The sequence below is a fragment of the Pygoscelis adeliae genome, unplaced genomic scaffold (genome assembly GCF_000699105.1).
Source record: "Pygoscelis adeliae isolate BGI_AS28 unplaced genomic scaffold, ASM69910v1 Scaffold71, whole genome shotgun sequence".
Taxonomy (NCBI): domain Eukaryota; kingdom Metazoa; phylum Chordata; class Aves; order Sphenisciformes; family Spheniscidae; genus Pygoscelis; species Pygoscelis adeliae.
Genome location: NW_008824356.1, coordinates 13,446,745 through 13,458,827, shown reverse-complemented (window position 1 = coordinate 13,458,827; position 12,083 = coordinate 13,446,745). Strand labels below are relative to the sequence as shown.

At 42.8% G+C, this 12,083-nt stretch overlaps 1 protein-coding gene across 1 annotated transcript in view; it reads left to right on the top strand.

Annotated features, from left to right (window-relative positions):
- Window positions 1-5,230, top strand: part of FBLN5 (fibulin 5) — a 51,803-nt gene extending 46,573 nt beyond the window's left edge. Inside the window, exon 11 of the mRNA XM_009319449.1 lies at window positions 837-5,230. Coding sequence (XP_009317724.1) covers window positions 837-998 — 162 coding nt within the window. The 3' untranslated portion in view covers window positions 999-5,230. The remainder of the gene's footprint in view (window positions 1-836) is intronic.
- The last annotated feature ends 6,853 nt before the right edge of the window (window positions 5,231-12,083 follow it).

Here is a 12,083-nt window from a genome sequence, read left to right as displayed (position 1 = left end):
GGGGGGGAGTGGGGCCCTGGGGCGCTGCTCCCCGGGGGCTGAAGCAGCAGGGCCCTCAGCCCGGCCTGGGGGGCCCCGGCTCCTCCTCACAGCTTTGTTGGGCTTCTCTGATCAGAGATAATGCAAACGCTCCATTTCGTGGGAAAACAGGTCCCGCTTTGTGTTTCTGCTGGAAAGCAAATTGCACTTGGTTTTAACGTCAGAAGCTCTGATTTTTAAATGCTCATAATCCACCGTTCTGGCCAGATATTTCAAAGGTCTGCTTCCACTTACTAAAAGACAGATTTTTCTGAAGTGCCTTCACATATTTAAAACTCTCTTCAGAGGGTAAGGTTTTGCAACGTTAACGTATGCAATTATACAACAAACCCTGATCCTGTTCACATAGGAACATCTGTTCGCCAAGCTCTGTTAACATAACCCCTTCTTGGTGTTTGCTCCTTCAAAGTAACAGTGCTCTTTACATCAAACAAAATAATATCTTATGCACAAAAAAATTGATGTCACTGCTTGTGCATACCCTAAATCCATGTTTTCATCTTTTTCCATTTGGACAATAGCAAATTTCTATGTTCAATAGCTCCTTTTATGTGCAGGGCTCCCAAAAGCTTTACAAACTATAGAAGGTGATAGTTCATACAAAACACTGAAATGGAGCCAAATGCTGAAATGAAGCGCTCTCTCCCGTGAATTGCAGTAGCCTCTAACAATACAGCAGAAAACAGTGTTATTTTGGCTGCTCAAAGACCATGGCCATAATGTTGTCTCACCCGAGATGATCGTTTTCAAGAGCCGTTTTTTAAAATCTCACCTGTTTCCTCTTGCTTTGTGCACAGCAAACAGGACCGATCAGTGCTACTCTGGTGATGACCCGCCCCGTGAAGGGGCCCCGTACTATTCAGTTGGACTTGGAAATGATCACTGTTAACACCGTCATTAACTTCAGAGGAAGCTCTGTCATCCGGCTGAGGATATATGTATCACAGTACTCCTTCTAAACCTTGAGTTTGTGCCCTGGAAACATTAAACCAAAAGAGACGGTTCCTCCTCTGCAGAACTCTCTCCTCAGAAGCCAGTACGTATAGCAGCTCTAAACCAAACCAGTATTTCCACAGACCCGGTGACCTATGCCTGTCTGAGGAGGGAGGCCTCTTCATGCACAGTCCCTACCAGGATGCAGACTTCTGAAGATGTATCGTCAGCAGATCCCATATGATTCTCTATGTGGTCATATATTTTAAGGACTCTTCTTTCCATTGTAAACACTTCTAGGGTATGAGTCTATGTTTGAAAGACTGTGAACCTTTGTAGCTCCAAGGCTGCTTAGGAAAAAGCACCAAAGAAACTGAGGAAAAAGCTGGCTTTTGCAATCTTGCCTTCTTTTTCATTATAAATGGAAAGCAGACAAACAAGCAGAAACAGAAACAAAAAGCCACCTATTGAAACAAGGGATCTCAGAAGTGCTAACTCACATTCCCAATTATCTCTGGAATTATCAGTCAGGCACTTTGTCTCAATTCACCCTGCATTTGTCTTAGTTTCACCTGTTTTTTCTTTGATTCTATTTTATAGTTAAAATTCATTGTAAATTCATTCCAAAAATACATGTTGTAGTATGTAATCTTCTACTTTCTAACAAAGTGTCACATGTTTGGGTTCCTTCCTGTATTAAATCTTTCTATATAACAGAGTTCATAGAAATCTATCACTGGTTGGCATGTTTTACAATGTTTAGGGTGTTACTTATTTACACCCAGACTCTTTGACACAGGCCTCCACTGCTAGAATAGTGTCCAGGGACTTTAGAGCAGATGAGAATCAGAACTTTATTTTTCCCTGTTTTCCTGAGTGGGGTAGTTGCAAACAGTTTGTAATCGTTATAAGGTAGTGATACTAACTGTAATTAAGGCTGCAACTAATCTCCTGTTCAAGGACTGCTCAGCTCAGACCCATCCAAATTCCTTCAGAAAAATTGTTCTGTTCACGTGCAGTCTCTCTCCTACATTCCTAACATTGGGGAAAATAAGCTGAAAGTACTTGGACCAGTCTTACTGTTCATGCCTCTGCCACAAAGCAGACACCACTATACCCGTACCCAGACCTCAAACGATGGGATCCCACAGTTTCCGTAGGCAATGTCTTCTCAGGTATAACTGCTGTAACCAATAGAAAGCTTCTCCTAAAGTCTAATCTGAATCTCCGCTATTGTAATTTAAATCCATTGCTTTTTAGCCTACTTCCAGTAGAAATAGAGAACAGTTTATCTTCCCCTTTGCAGCAGTCTTTAACATGTCTGAAGACTGTTGTCATGTCTCCCCTCAGACTGTTTCTCTCTAGTCTAAACAAACCCAATTCTTTTGGTCTTTCCTCATACATCACATTTTCTGGACCTTTGATCATTCTTGTTGCTCTCGTTTGGATTCTCTCCAGTTGGTTCACATCTTTCTTGAAGTGCAGTGCCCAAAACTGTGAAAAGTATTCCAGCTGAGGCCTCACAGTGCTACGCTAAATCTATATATATATGTTTAGGAGTCTGAAAAAAAAATAAAAATCATTGTAGAGTTTGGAAGTATAATGCTTACCTTGTTGAAGCCACTGGCAGTTTGGTCTTTTATTTTAGTAGGGATGAGGATTCATATGTCTTGTTCTTAAATTTCTCTGAAGCAAGCTCTTTTGCTTCTTCCCCTTGCTTTTTCCTTATTGGCTCATTTGCTCTCCAGCATCGCTAGGGCAGGAAAGATAACCTTTGCTTCATCTTTTTGAGGACTGGAAGTGCTTAATGCTACTTGGGAAAAGGAGTTTATGAAGATTATAATGCAAGCAGGCTGAAGCAGAGTAGAAGCATTATGTGAGATCTTCATTAAAGTGGAGTATTAAATGGGAGAATACAGACTCAGAAAGTTATCACAACACAGACCACATGACACAATCAGAAAATTGACTCTCTTGTTCCTAATAAGCTTTGTGAGTTAGTCTGGAGTTGTTCTTCCCTAGCTTTAGTAGAGACTCTGCTCTTCTTACTTGTATTCAGCTTGAAGGAAGTCCTGATGCAATGGCTCACAGTCTCAAAATGCTGAGTTGAGTGTGCTTCAGCAGCTTCCATTTCTTAATGGTTTAAAGTTTCCTCCGTGCTGCCACAACATCCTGGGATCCTGTGGCTCAGAGCTCTGTACACAGGCTGTCCTTTTTGTAAAAACAAAAAGCCTGAAGCCTGACTCCAGGGTTTAGTGGGCCAAGTTGAGGGCAGGAAGCCAATGAGTTTTGTGAGTAGCCGACTTGGAGGAGATAAATGTAGAGGAAATGCGCAGAGAAATATTAGAAACAAGAATGTGTTTCCTGAGTGTATCATGGCTCACCGTATACCATAGTCTTGGAGGGGAAAATAGAGATGACCAGGACAGAGGAATGCTAGTTTATAACCATGGGGCTAAAAGTGCTCATGTGTCCCAGATGATGGAAGTGAGACGTGGGAAACAAGCAGGCTCTGGTGGCCCAGAGAGCAGACAAGGGGCAGGCAAGGTCTTGCATTAAAGACGTTAAACTCTTAACATGCTGGAAGTTTTCCCAGTGCTTAAAAGCCCCCTTTTCCCCCTTTTGTGCCCCTATGTTATGGCTTCGTCATGCCCAATTGAGGAGACCTCTCTCTTCCTGCCATCGCATCACCTTCTGGAGAGGAAGTGCACCCTGTTAGACATCAGACAGTTTCTCACTTCTGGGCTGTTCTCCCATGGCCCCCACATACCAACCTGATTTAACCCTAATTTAGAAACATCAAAACCCAGAGGAATTCCATAACAAAACACTTTGTTAAAAGAGTAAGGCTTGAATGCTTGGTTTTAGCAGGGTCCAGCAAATACTCATAAAACAATATTGCACTTTCTATATAAACATTCTGCGCCTTAAAAAAAAAGTGAAAAGTCTGGAAACAAAGGAATTCAGGCACTTCTCAACCGCCATAACATCTTTCATCACTCACTATCACTCCAGCCAACTTTAACTTTGCCAAAATATATGCCAATTTCAAAATAATAAATTACTAGCAGTTTATAACATCTAAACTCTCCATTGCCTAGTCAGGGGTCTGTTTCCAATAGACCATTGCAGGCTCGTATATTACAGCAATTCTCACCAAATAAAAAAAAGGACTATGCGTGTCAGGTTTTTACAGCATGAAAGTTAAAAACCCAAACTTGCAACTGCTGTATACATTCATGTTCTCCTTTGAGGCCGGGCCTCCCTAAAAGCAGACAGAATTCCAGGTCTGCTCAGAAAATGATTCTTTATTCTAACCTGTTGCAGAGGATTTTCTAACACAAAGAGTTTTACCATATGGTTAATAGAGAGTATTCTGGCCAGCACCAGATGAGGGCACTGACCCTGGTCTGGGTATGCGTGGCTTCCCCCTGGCTCTGCACTGACATGCTCTTCGCTCAGGGTAGCAGAGCCGTTCCCTGGCCAAGCTGAGGGGGGGACAGCTCTTTGCCTCTCCTGCCTGACGGCTGTCACGTCTGTTTGATCGAAGGTTCTCGGGAGAAAGATTGCCTCTCACTATGTGTTCGTACAGCATCTATTACCAGTGCAATAATTGGAATAAAAGTAAACGAAAGCAGAAATGGCAGTAATCTTTGATACAGATACAATGATTGGGAAGCAGAATCTATTCTGATAAATTAACCAAGTGATTCGTGCTAGTCGGGAGGGAGAAGAATGGCAAGAGATGAACGATCCAGTGCTGTAGAGCTGAATGGGTCCTATCACCTGGCCTATTTAACTTTGAGATATTTTTAGGGGATTGACTTTTTTTGACAGAGGCAACAAAATGTTATTTTACCTAAGAGTTTGTTGGATCCCACAGAATCGCTTTTCAACTTGTACTTCTCTGACAACAGTAACTTTGTTGAGAATAACTGAGCTTCTTTGAGTACCTGGTCACCCACCATCACCGAGTGTAGTGTCCAGGGCCACTCACACAGAGCTTTCTCCTTTTCAGGTTGGGGGCCTGTACTCATATTTACCTTTTTTTGGCTCAGCTTTTAGAAGAGTCAACTTTCACTGTCTCATAAACATGGTATCAGCATCAGCAGAACTTACACATTCATTTTTCTCTGTCTAGAGCAAGCAGAACAATAGAATCAGTACAGTTTGTAATCATTCGAGTTCTCCAGTCTAGCTTATTCACAGAATATGCTACTGAATATCTTCCGTAGCATGTAGCTGTATTAGAACCCAATGAAAATTTCATAGCACAAAGATGTTAAAAAAAAAAAAAAAGAAATAAAAGTATGCCCTAATGTTATTCAAGCCTGACTATTGTTAAAATAAATCTCTATCCTGGATGGACAAAACCCTCAGCTGGTGTTAATTTGCATGACTGCTGCTTTTTAATGGAAAGATAAAAAGTATCCTTAGGATCTTCCCTGTGTGTGTGTAAAGCATTGTGCATGTATCTGTATACAAGGAGAATTTACAGAAGCTAAAACTAGTTGTGGTAGTGTGGCTCTGCATTTGGAAGTCAAAAAGTTGTAAGATAACACGGCACAAGCAAATTGTGTTTCCTCATCCGAGATGAGTGCAGACAAGTGATTTACACCCATCACATTTGGTTGTTTTAAGTCTTTGAACCAATTCTGAATAGCTCAACCCCAAAGTAGGTGCCATGCATGAAGACTGAGGCTGATGGTCATAACTAGACTTCTGGGGATTCCGCAGAAAGCCTGCCCAGAAAGGTGACCTGTGCTGAAGGGTCAGTGCTGTAGGGAGTGTAATGGGCCAGAGGTATTTGTGCGGGGGTGCCTCTGATCCTGCAGCTGCCTCTTTCCTCCCCCGTTTCAGTGCAGAGTGCATCTGATGTTTATAAGTGTGCACATCAGAGGTGGAAATCTCACCTATTCCAGTTCTTAGTTCAAACTTCTGAGATCCCCCTAGTGGTTTCCATTGGCCAAACTGATCCCCCCGTGTAACTCAACTAATATTGATGAAGTCACACGAGGGATAGTTTGGGTACAAGGCAGATACACTTTTGCACCAGCAAGTGAATAATGATGCAGTAACCTTGATGTAAGAATTGAGGAATGTAGCTGGGTAGCAAAGGGATCTTTAGAAAACACTTCAGCAAACAAAAATTCCTGAAATATTCAATCTCTTTCAATTCCCTCCTGCATCCCAGAAGTCGCTCATTCTCTCTTTTGAGTTTGTCCTGGACAAGTGATCTCATTGTGGTCATGCACTGCAAGCACATGCTGAGTGAGCTCCACTTCTCCTCTGGCACTACATAACATGTTTCACTTTGCTTTTTGGAGATCAGTTGTAGGCTATGTGTCTCTTCTAGGCTCTTACTAACCTCAGTTGCTTTTCTCATAGCCAAGGCAGATCCGTTATTTCCCTGCCAGGTTCCTCTGCACCCACCATCTGTACAACAAGCTCTTCATGCGTTTCACTGAAAATGCAGGCACTGCTATTTGCCCATCTGCTGCTTTTGTACCCCCCTCCCTCTGCAATGTCGTTAGGCACCCTTACAGCAAAATACTAGGTCTGAATGGCTGAAGGGATTGCCCAGCCTGCTGGCAGAGCCTGGCTTCATGAAGAGGATTAAAAAAACGCCCACAACCCCCCAGTTTGGAAGGCGATAGATGCTCTTTTAGGTCCTCATGAATCACTGTTCTCCTGAAATTGCATCTATGTCATACTGGCTTGATAATCTCAAGGCTTTTTAAGAAGCCTGATAAGGACATGCTTATGCAATACATCCATAGGCTTTTCACACCTTGGATGAGGTTTTCCCAGTTTGCAAACAGAGTATTTGGCCCAGTCAGAAAGACTGCAATGTGATCACCACTATGCTGAAGTCAGTGATCACTAACCACCTTACATCAGGTCTGGATTTAGCCCAGTTTTATTTTAAGTCTTGAATCTCAGTGTCAGTGGTATAAATGTAAACAGATATGTATTATTTTTTACAGTAGAGCTGAAAGATTGTTTCCAGTAAATAAACAGTAGTATGATTGCAGTATCTCTTTCTCTGTGGGCACTGTCTTTGGGTACTTCAAGATTTCCTGAGATATCCTTTGACACTTCAAAATTTCCTCTGGTATTTCAAGCCATTCATTGATATGTTTCCATGAATTCCAGTATGCATAAGAAATTGCTGTTTTTAGGAAACATTTTGGTCAGTAAACTCATTTTGTAGATTATGTGAAATGCAAACAAAGAGGCAGAAGGCCTGCCAAGATTACACAGATTTGTTACCCAAATCAGTATCCCCAAGAAAACCTGAATCTAGTTCATCATTTAAAAATATTCCTTTGGACTCTGACATCGGATGCCATTCAGGTAGGGGAGGGGGATGAAAAAAACCTGGCTGCTTCCAAAACAACAGCAGCTGCTCTACAGAGATCCCAGGGCTCCTGCAGCGATCAGAAACACCTGTCAGCCCAAGCCTGAACCCCAGATCAGTGAGGAAGGCACAAAACTCAGAGAGACATGTCCTCAGCTGGAGGACAGATATCTTCCTTGACTTCTTAATGATGTCAGGTGGAGATTTACTTCATAATGTGTATAAAATTTATCATTGTGTTTTTACATCTATGGAAAATTTAAAATGACAGGACCAAGCTGTTGCCTACCATATGCATACTACCTGCAGCAAGCTCTAGCATATCCCTCTGCCATTCCCCAGGGTTGTGCTCACTTAGAATTACCCAGTCTGATTTGGTGTCAGTTACGATGGTGTGACAGCATTCAGTTCACACCAGTGTAAAGTCATTCCCATAGATGAAAAAAGAGAATTATTGAGGGATAAAGTACAATTGAACCAGAAAGTTGATAAAAAAGAGCTTGCTCGTTAGTTAACCTTCAGTGCTTTGGTTATGATGTCATTGCTACGGACAAAATAATCAACCAGAAACCCAAAATATTAAAAAGGAGATTATCTCCTTAGAAAGATAAGTGCCCACGTAGCCTACAAATAGCTCTGGAATGAAGACATTCCATGCAACATCCGGAAAAGGAAGAATTCACTCCTTGACCTCCAGCATCCCTGTCTCCCACCGGCAGGATTAAGCACGGTTGATCCTTACCAGGATACAGACAGTGGCTGGCTAACGCATGGGCCAAGACAAAGGCAGGCATGGCCAGAGGCAAGGGAAGGACAAACCAAGATAATGTAAAAGTACTAAGGAATGCTTTCAGTGCGCAGGATCTCTGAGACGAGTCTCTCTCGCTGTACGAAGCATTTTAGCTTTGCTTGGGCCTTTGAAAGACAGAAAAGTGCTAACAGTCACTTCAATAAAAATAGGAGGGCAGCATTCATGTGTTTGAATGCAGCACCACTTTTCAAAAAAATCAGGCCGCTCTGGCCAGCCTGTCACCTACGGAGATGCACTGGACACCAGAAGCCTACAAGTACAATTTAAGGTATAGCACATATAGCACCACCTTACACCAACAGTTGCTCCTACAGCCAGTACAGGTGCAGGGAGAAGGACTCACTGCCCAGCTCGACGGATGCTCCACAGAACTTCTGCTTCTGCTTAAACAGTCATTTCCCTAACTCCTACTTGCAGGCTGTCCAGATTAATAAACGTGTTATATTTTGTAGTCTTCATTCTTTTCAGAAGAGGAATACTGTAATTTAAAATGAATGGTTTCAATGTCCCTTGTCCTGCCCCTTTAACCTATAACCATTACTTCATTTGTAGCAGAAAATGAGCTTTTAATTCTTGCATTGTTTTACAACTTGTGAGCAATTTACATTGAATATGCCAGTAGGGACTATTTTAAAGCTTTTTTAAAATAAAAAAATATATTGCTAACAAAAATTATAAGTGAATTATAGTTTATTTTGATCATTGCCTAGTTTAGTGGTGATCATATAAGATCATTGCAAGTATTCATGCCAGAATCATGTAACCCCTCTGGAAAGCAAGTTGAATGAGGATCAATGATACTGGTACATCTATTGGTCATAAACACTAGTAACATATATAGAGTAGCAGAGAAAACTTCAAAGCAAAATACAATTAATTCTCAAGAGGCTAATTGTCTTTCACAGTTTTTATGTTGTAAACTTGCCCATACTTGGAGGTACATGCGTGTATTTTACCTTTACTTCCTGCTGGGTTTATGCATGATAAGGCTCCAATTAACATTTTGTGTAATACTACTTCATCTGTACCAGGAGCTTGATGTATCTGAGGCATTTCTTTCCCCTGCAACTCCACAGAAGTGAACTGCCCCACTTTGGTGGGGATGGCTCCCTTGCCCAGTTCCCGCAAGTACCAGCGATGCTTTACCTGGCATGTGTTCGAAGGGTGTATGGGAGGGTGTACAGGCTGCATGCTGCAGCCTTGGAGGAGTTCCCGGAGGATCCCAGGAGATGAGCTCTCCTCCCAGCGTGACACGGTGCCACCCTCCTCTCCCAGTTGCCCTGGGTCTTGGGAGGCACAACATGGACCAGTGAAGGCAGGGGTTTGTGCAGTGAACATAAGACTAGGGGCAGAATTTGGCTTAGCTCTGCAGAATAAACTTATGTCCTTAACAAGTACTGTTAATATGAGATAATTTAGACTGAACTGGTTTCCTCATACATAAATCATTAACTAGTAGCTAGTTCTCACTCCCACCTGCACTATATAGTTTGTGACTTTAGTACAAGAAAGGCTTTTCCACCCACACCATACTCAATGACCCATGCCTAATGGGGTTTGGCTGTTTGTTGGTTGGGCTTGTGTTTTGCAGGTGGAATGTTCTTATTTCAGGAAATCGCGAGGGCAGCCAAGCCTGGCTCTGGATTACTTTGTGGGAAGTGAATGAACTTATGTCACACAGTTGCTCTCTCGCATTCTCATCACTCAAATAACTCACTGCAGAAGTGAGGTAGGTAATACGCCATTCACTGGGCTTGTGATGATTTACAGGCCACTGAGAAAGCCGATAAAGATCTTTATAGCTGCTTTGAACTCAAAGGAACTGCCACTGCTCATTTACAGTATCACGAGGACATGTCAGTTCCCTCCACTGCACTGCAAATGCATTAATTCTGAATCACACGCTCAAGAAAAATTACACTGAAACAGGCACACATGCAAAGTGAAAGAGGTGAGGCCAAGTGCAGGAACGATGGGCTGCAAAATTTCAGGAGAAGCAAACAACTCTCTAGAATTGCTCAAAGAAAATAAGAAAGTAGGTCTGTGACCCATGATCAAAGACTTGTTCTTCAGTCCCCACCGGGGTGCCTTGGTAGAAGTGACCTGACCAGTGAAGCCACCAAACAGCTGGACTTTCCGCTCAATTTGGTGGAGAATGGACACTTCAGGAAACAAAGTTGCTCAGATTTAGCTGTTGGCATACAGCTCAAGTAGCCTAATCTGAGGTTTCCAGACTTGAGCCACTGCATCCTTCTTTCTCTAGCTGCTTGCAGTCTGCTTTTCAGGTTATTCTTATTACACATGCTGTCATGTTTGTCTTAGACAGGGTTTCACATGGTACTGAATAGTGTGATCCCCTCCCCTTTTATTGCTCTTTTCACAATGCAAGACCAATCTGCTCTGACAGTACCCTCCCAGCCAAGGGTCTCTACGTTCAGCAAGAGCTCTGTGGATAAGGCAACGGTATCTCCAGAATTGACTCACAAGTGTGGACAGGAGAAGGAGGTTGTACTTCCTCTTCTGTCAGTGCTGTCCAGCCGGCTGGTAAACGACACCGTGCTGCTGGAGAGATGGGGCTTGGCTGGGCTGTAAAACAGATATCCTGCAGGGATTTAACCTCCTGCTGCACTTCCTTAAGGGTGAGCTATGAATCGTATTTCCTTGAGAAGTCCCACGGGCTGTATTCTGCGTACCAGAACTCCTGCCTTCTCCTCCCCTCTCTGTTTTTGGTGGCACTGGTTACTCCTTGGCCCCGCAGGTGCTGCTGACTGCTGTTAAACTGTCCTCTGTGTCAGCCTGCACATAGCCACATCAGTGATGGAAAAAATGAGCCCTATGTGTTTTTTCCAGGAAGCCAGACGGCAGCTCCCCATCTCATACAGGTGAACATTTTCTCACACCAGTAACTCATTAGGACAGCATGTGTGAACTCAGCTCGTTCACACTAATGCAAGGGTTCATAGTCTGTGCCACTGTTTGCAAGGACTGTCCCAAATGGCAGCTGATTGCTGATCTTTAATGGCACTTCTGCATTTCCTTTTTTTTTTCTTTCTAGCCTGTGTTATTTCTCCTTTCCTGAGATCTTGCACAGTTCAGTCACCATACCATTACAGAATGATTGCCAAGGCCCCCTAAAATCCAGTACCGAAACACAGCCTCCATCTGCCTGCTAATGAAAATCCTTGTCAGTCATGGGATCACCTCATCAGTTTAACTGAGGGACCAGCCAGTGCTTTGGCTGAGAAATGTTCAGTGAAGTTTCCTAGGATCTTGAAGAACTAGGTCAATAAATCCTTTCTTGCTTGAATGAGTGCACCTTCCATCTCCCACCACATTTTTCATTATGTCACTTGGATACAAATGCACGTGTTTTTAATGTGAAGTTAATCCCCGAGCTGCAGGGAAATGATTAACCCTTCACCCTTGAATTCCTTGCTACCATATGATCTAGTTCTTGTGGAGCTAAGAGTTAAAGCAATAGCGACAGCTGAATGTAACACTTGAGGCGAGCAGATATTTGCTTACCATGGAAGGCCAGCTTTAGTCATACAGACATAAACTTTCTGGCTTAGGGAGAACAGGTAAATACCATGGCAAAGCTACCATGTCCTGCAAACAAATATTTGCACCTACAGTTATTACTGCTGACTCAGGATTTTTGAAAATAATCTGTCAAGAAAATACTGTCGAGAATAAACATCCTGCAGTTCGCAGTTGTTAAACTTTCTGTTAAAACACAGGTTCGTGACACCTGCGCTATTCAGCTTGGGTGTATGATCAAGTTGTACCAAGAAGGTAACCCACTTCAGTCTGTTCAGTGGAGCGGTCTCTGAAGAGCTGCGTGTTCTCCCCTCTCTGGATATTTATGCATATAACCAAACATGAGTTCAATATGCATAATCCCCTGCCTTGGGGTGAGAGTGCATCCTTTTTCCTGCC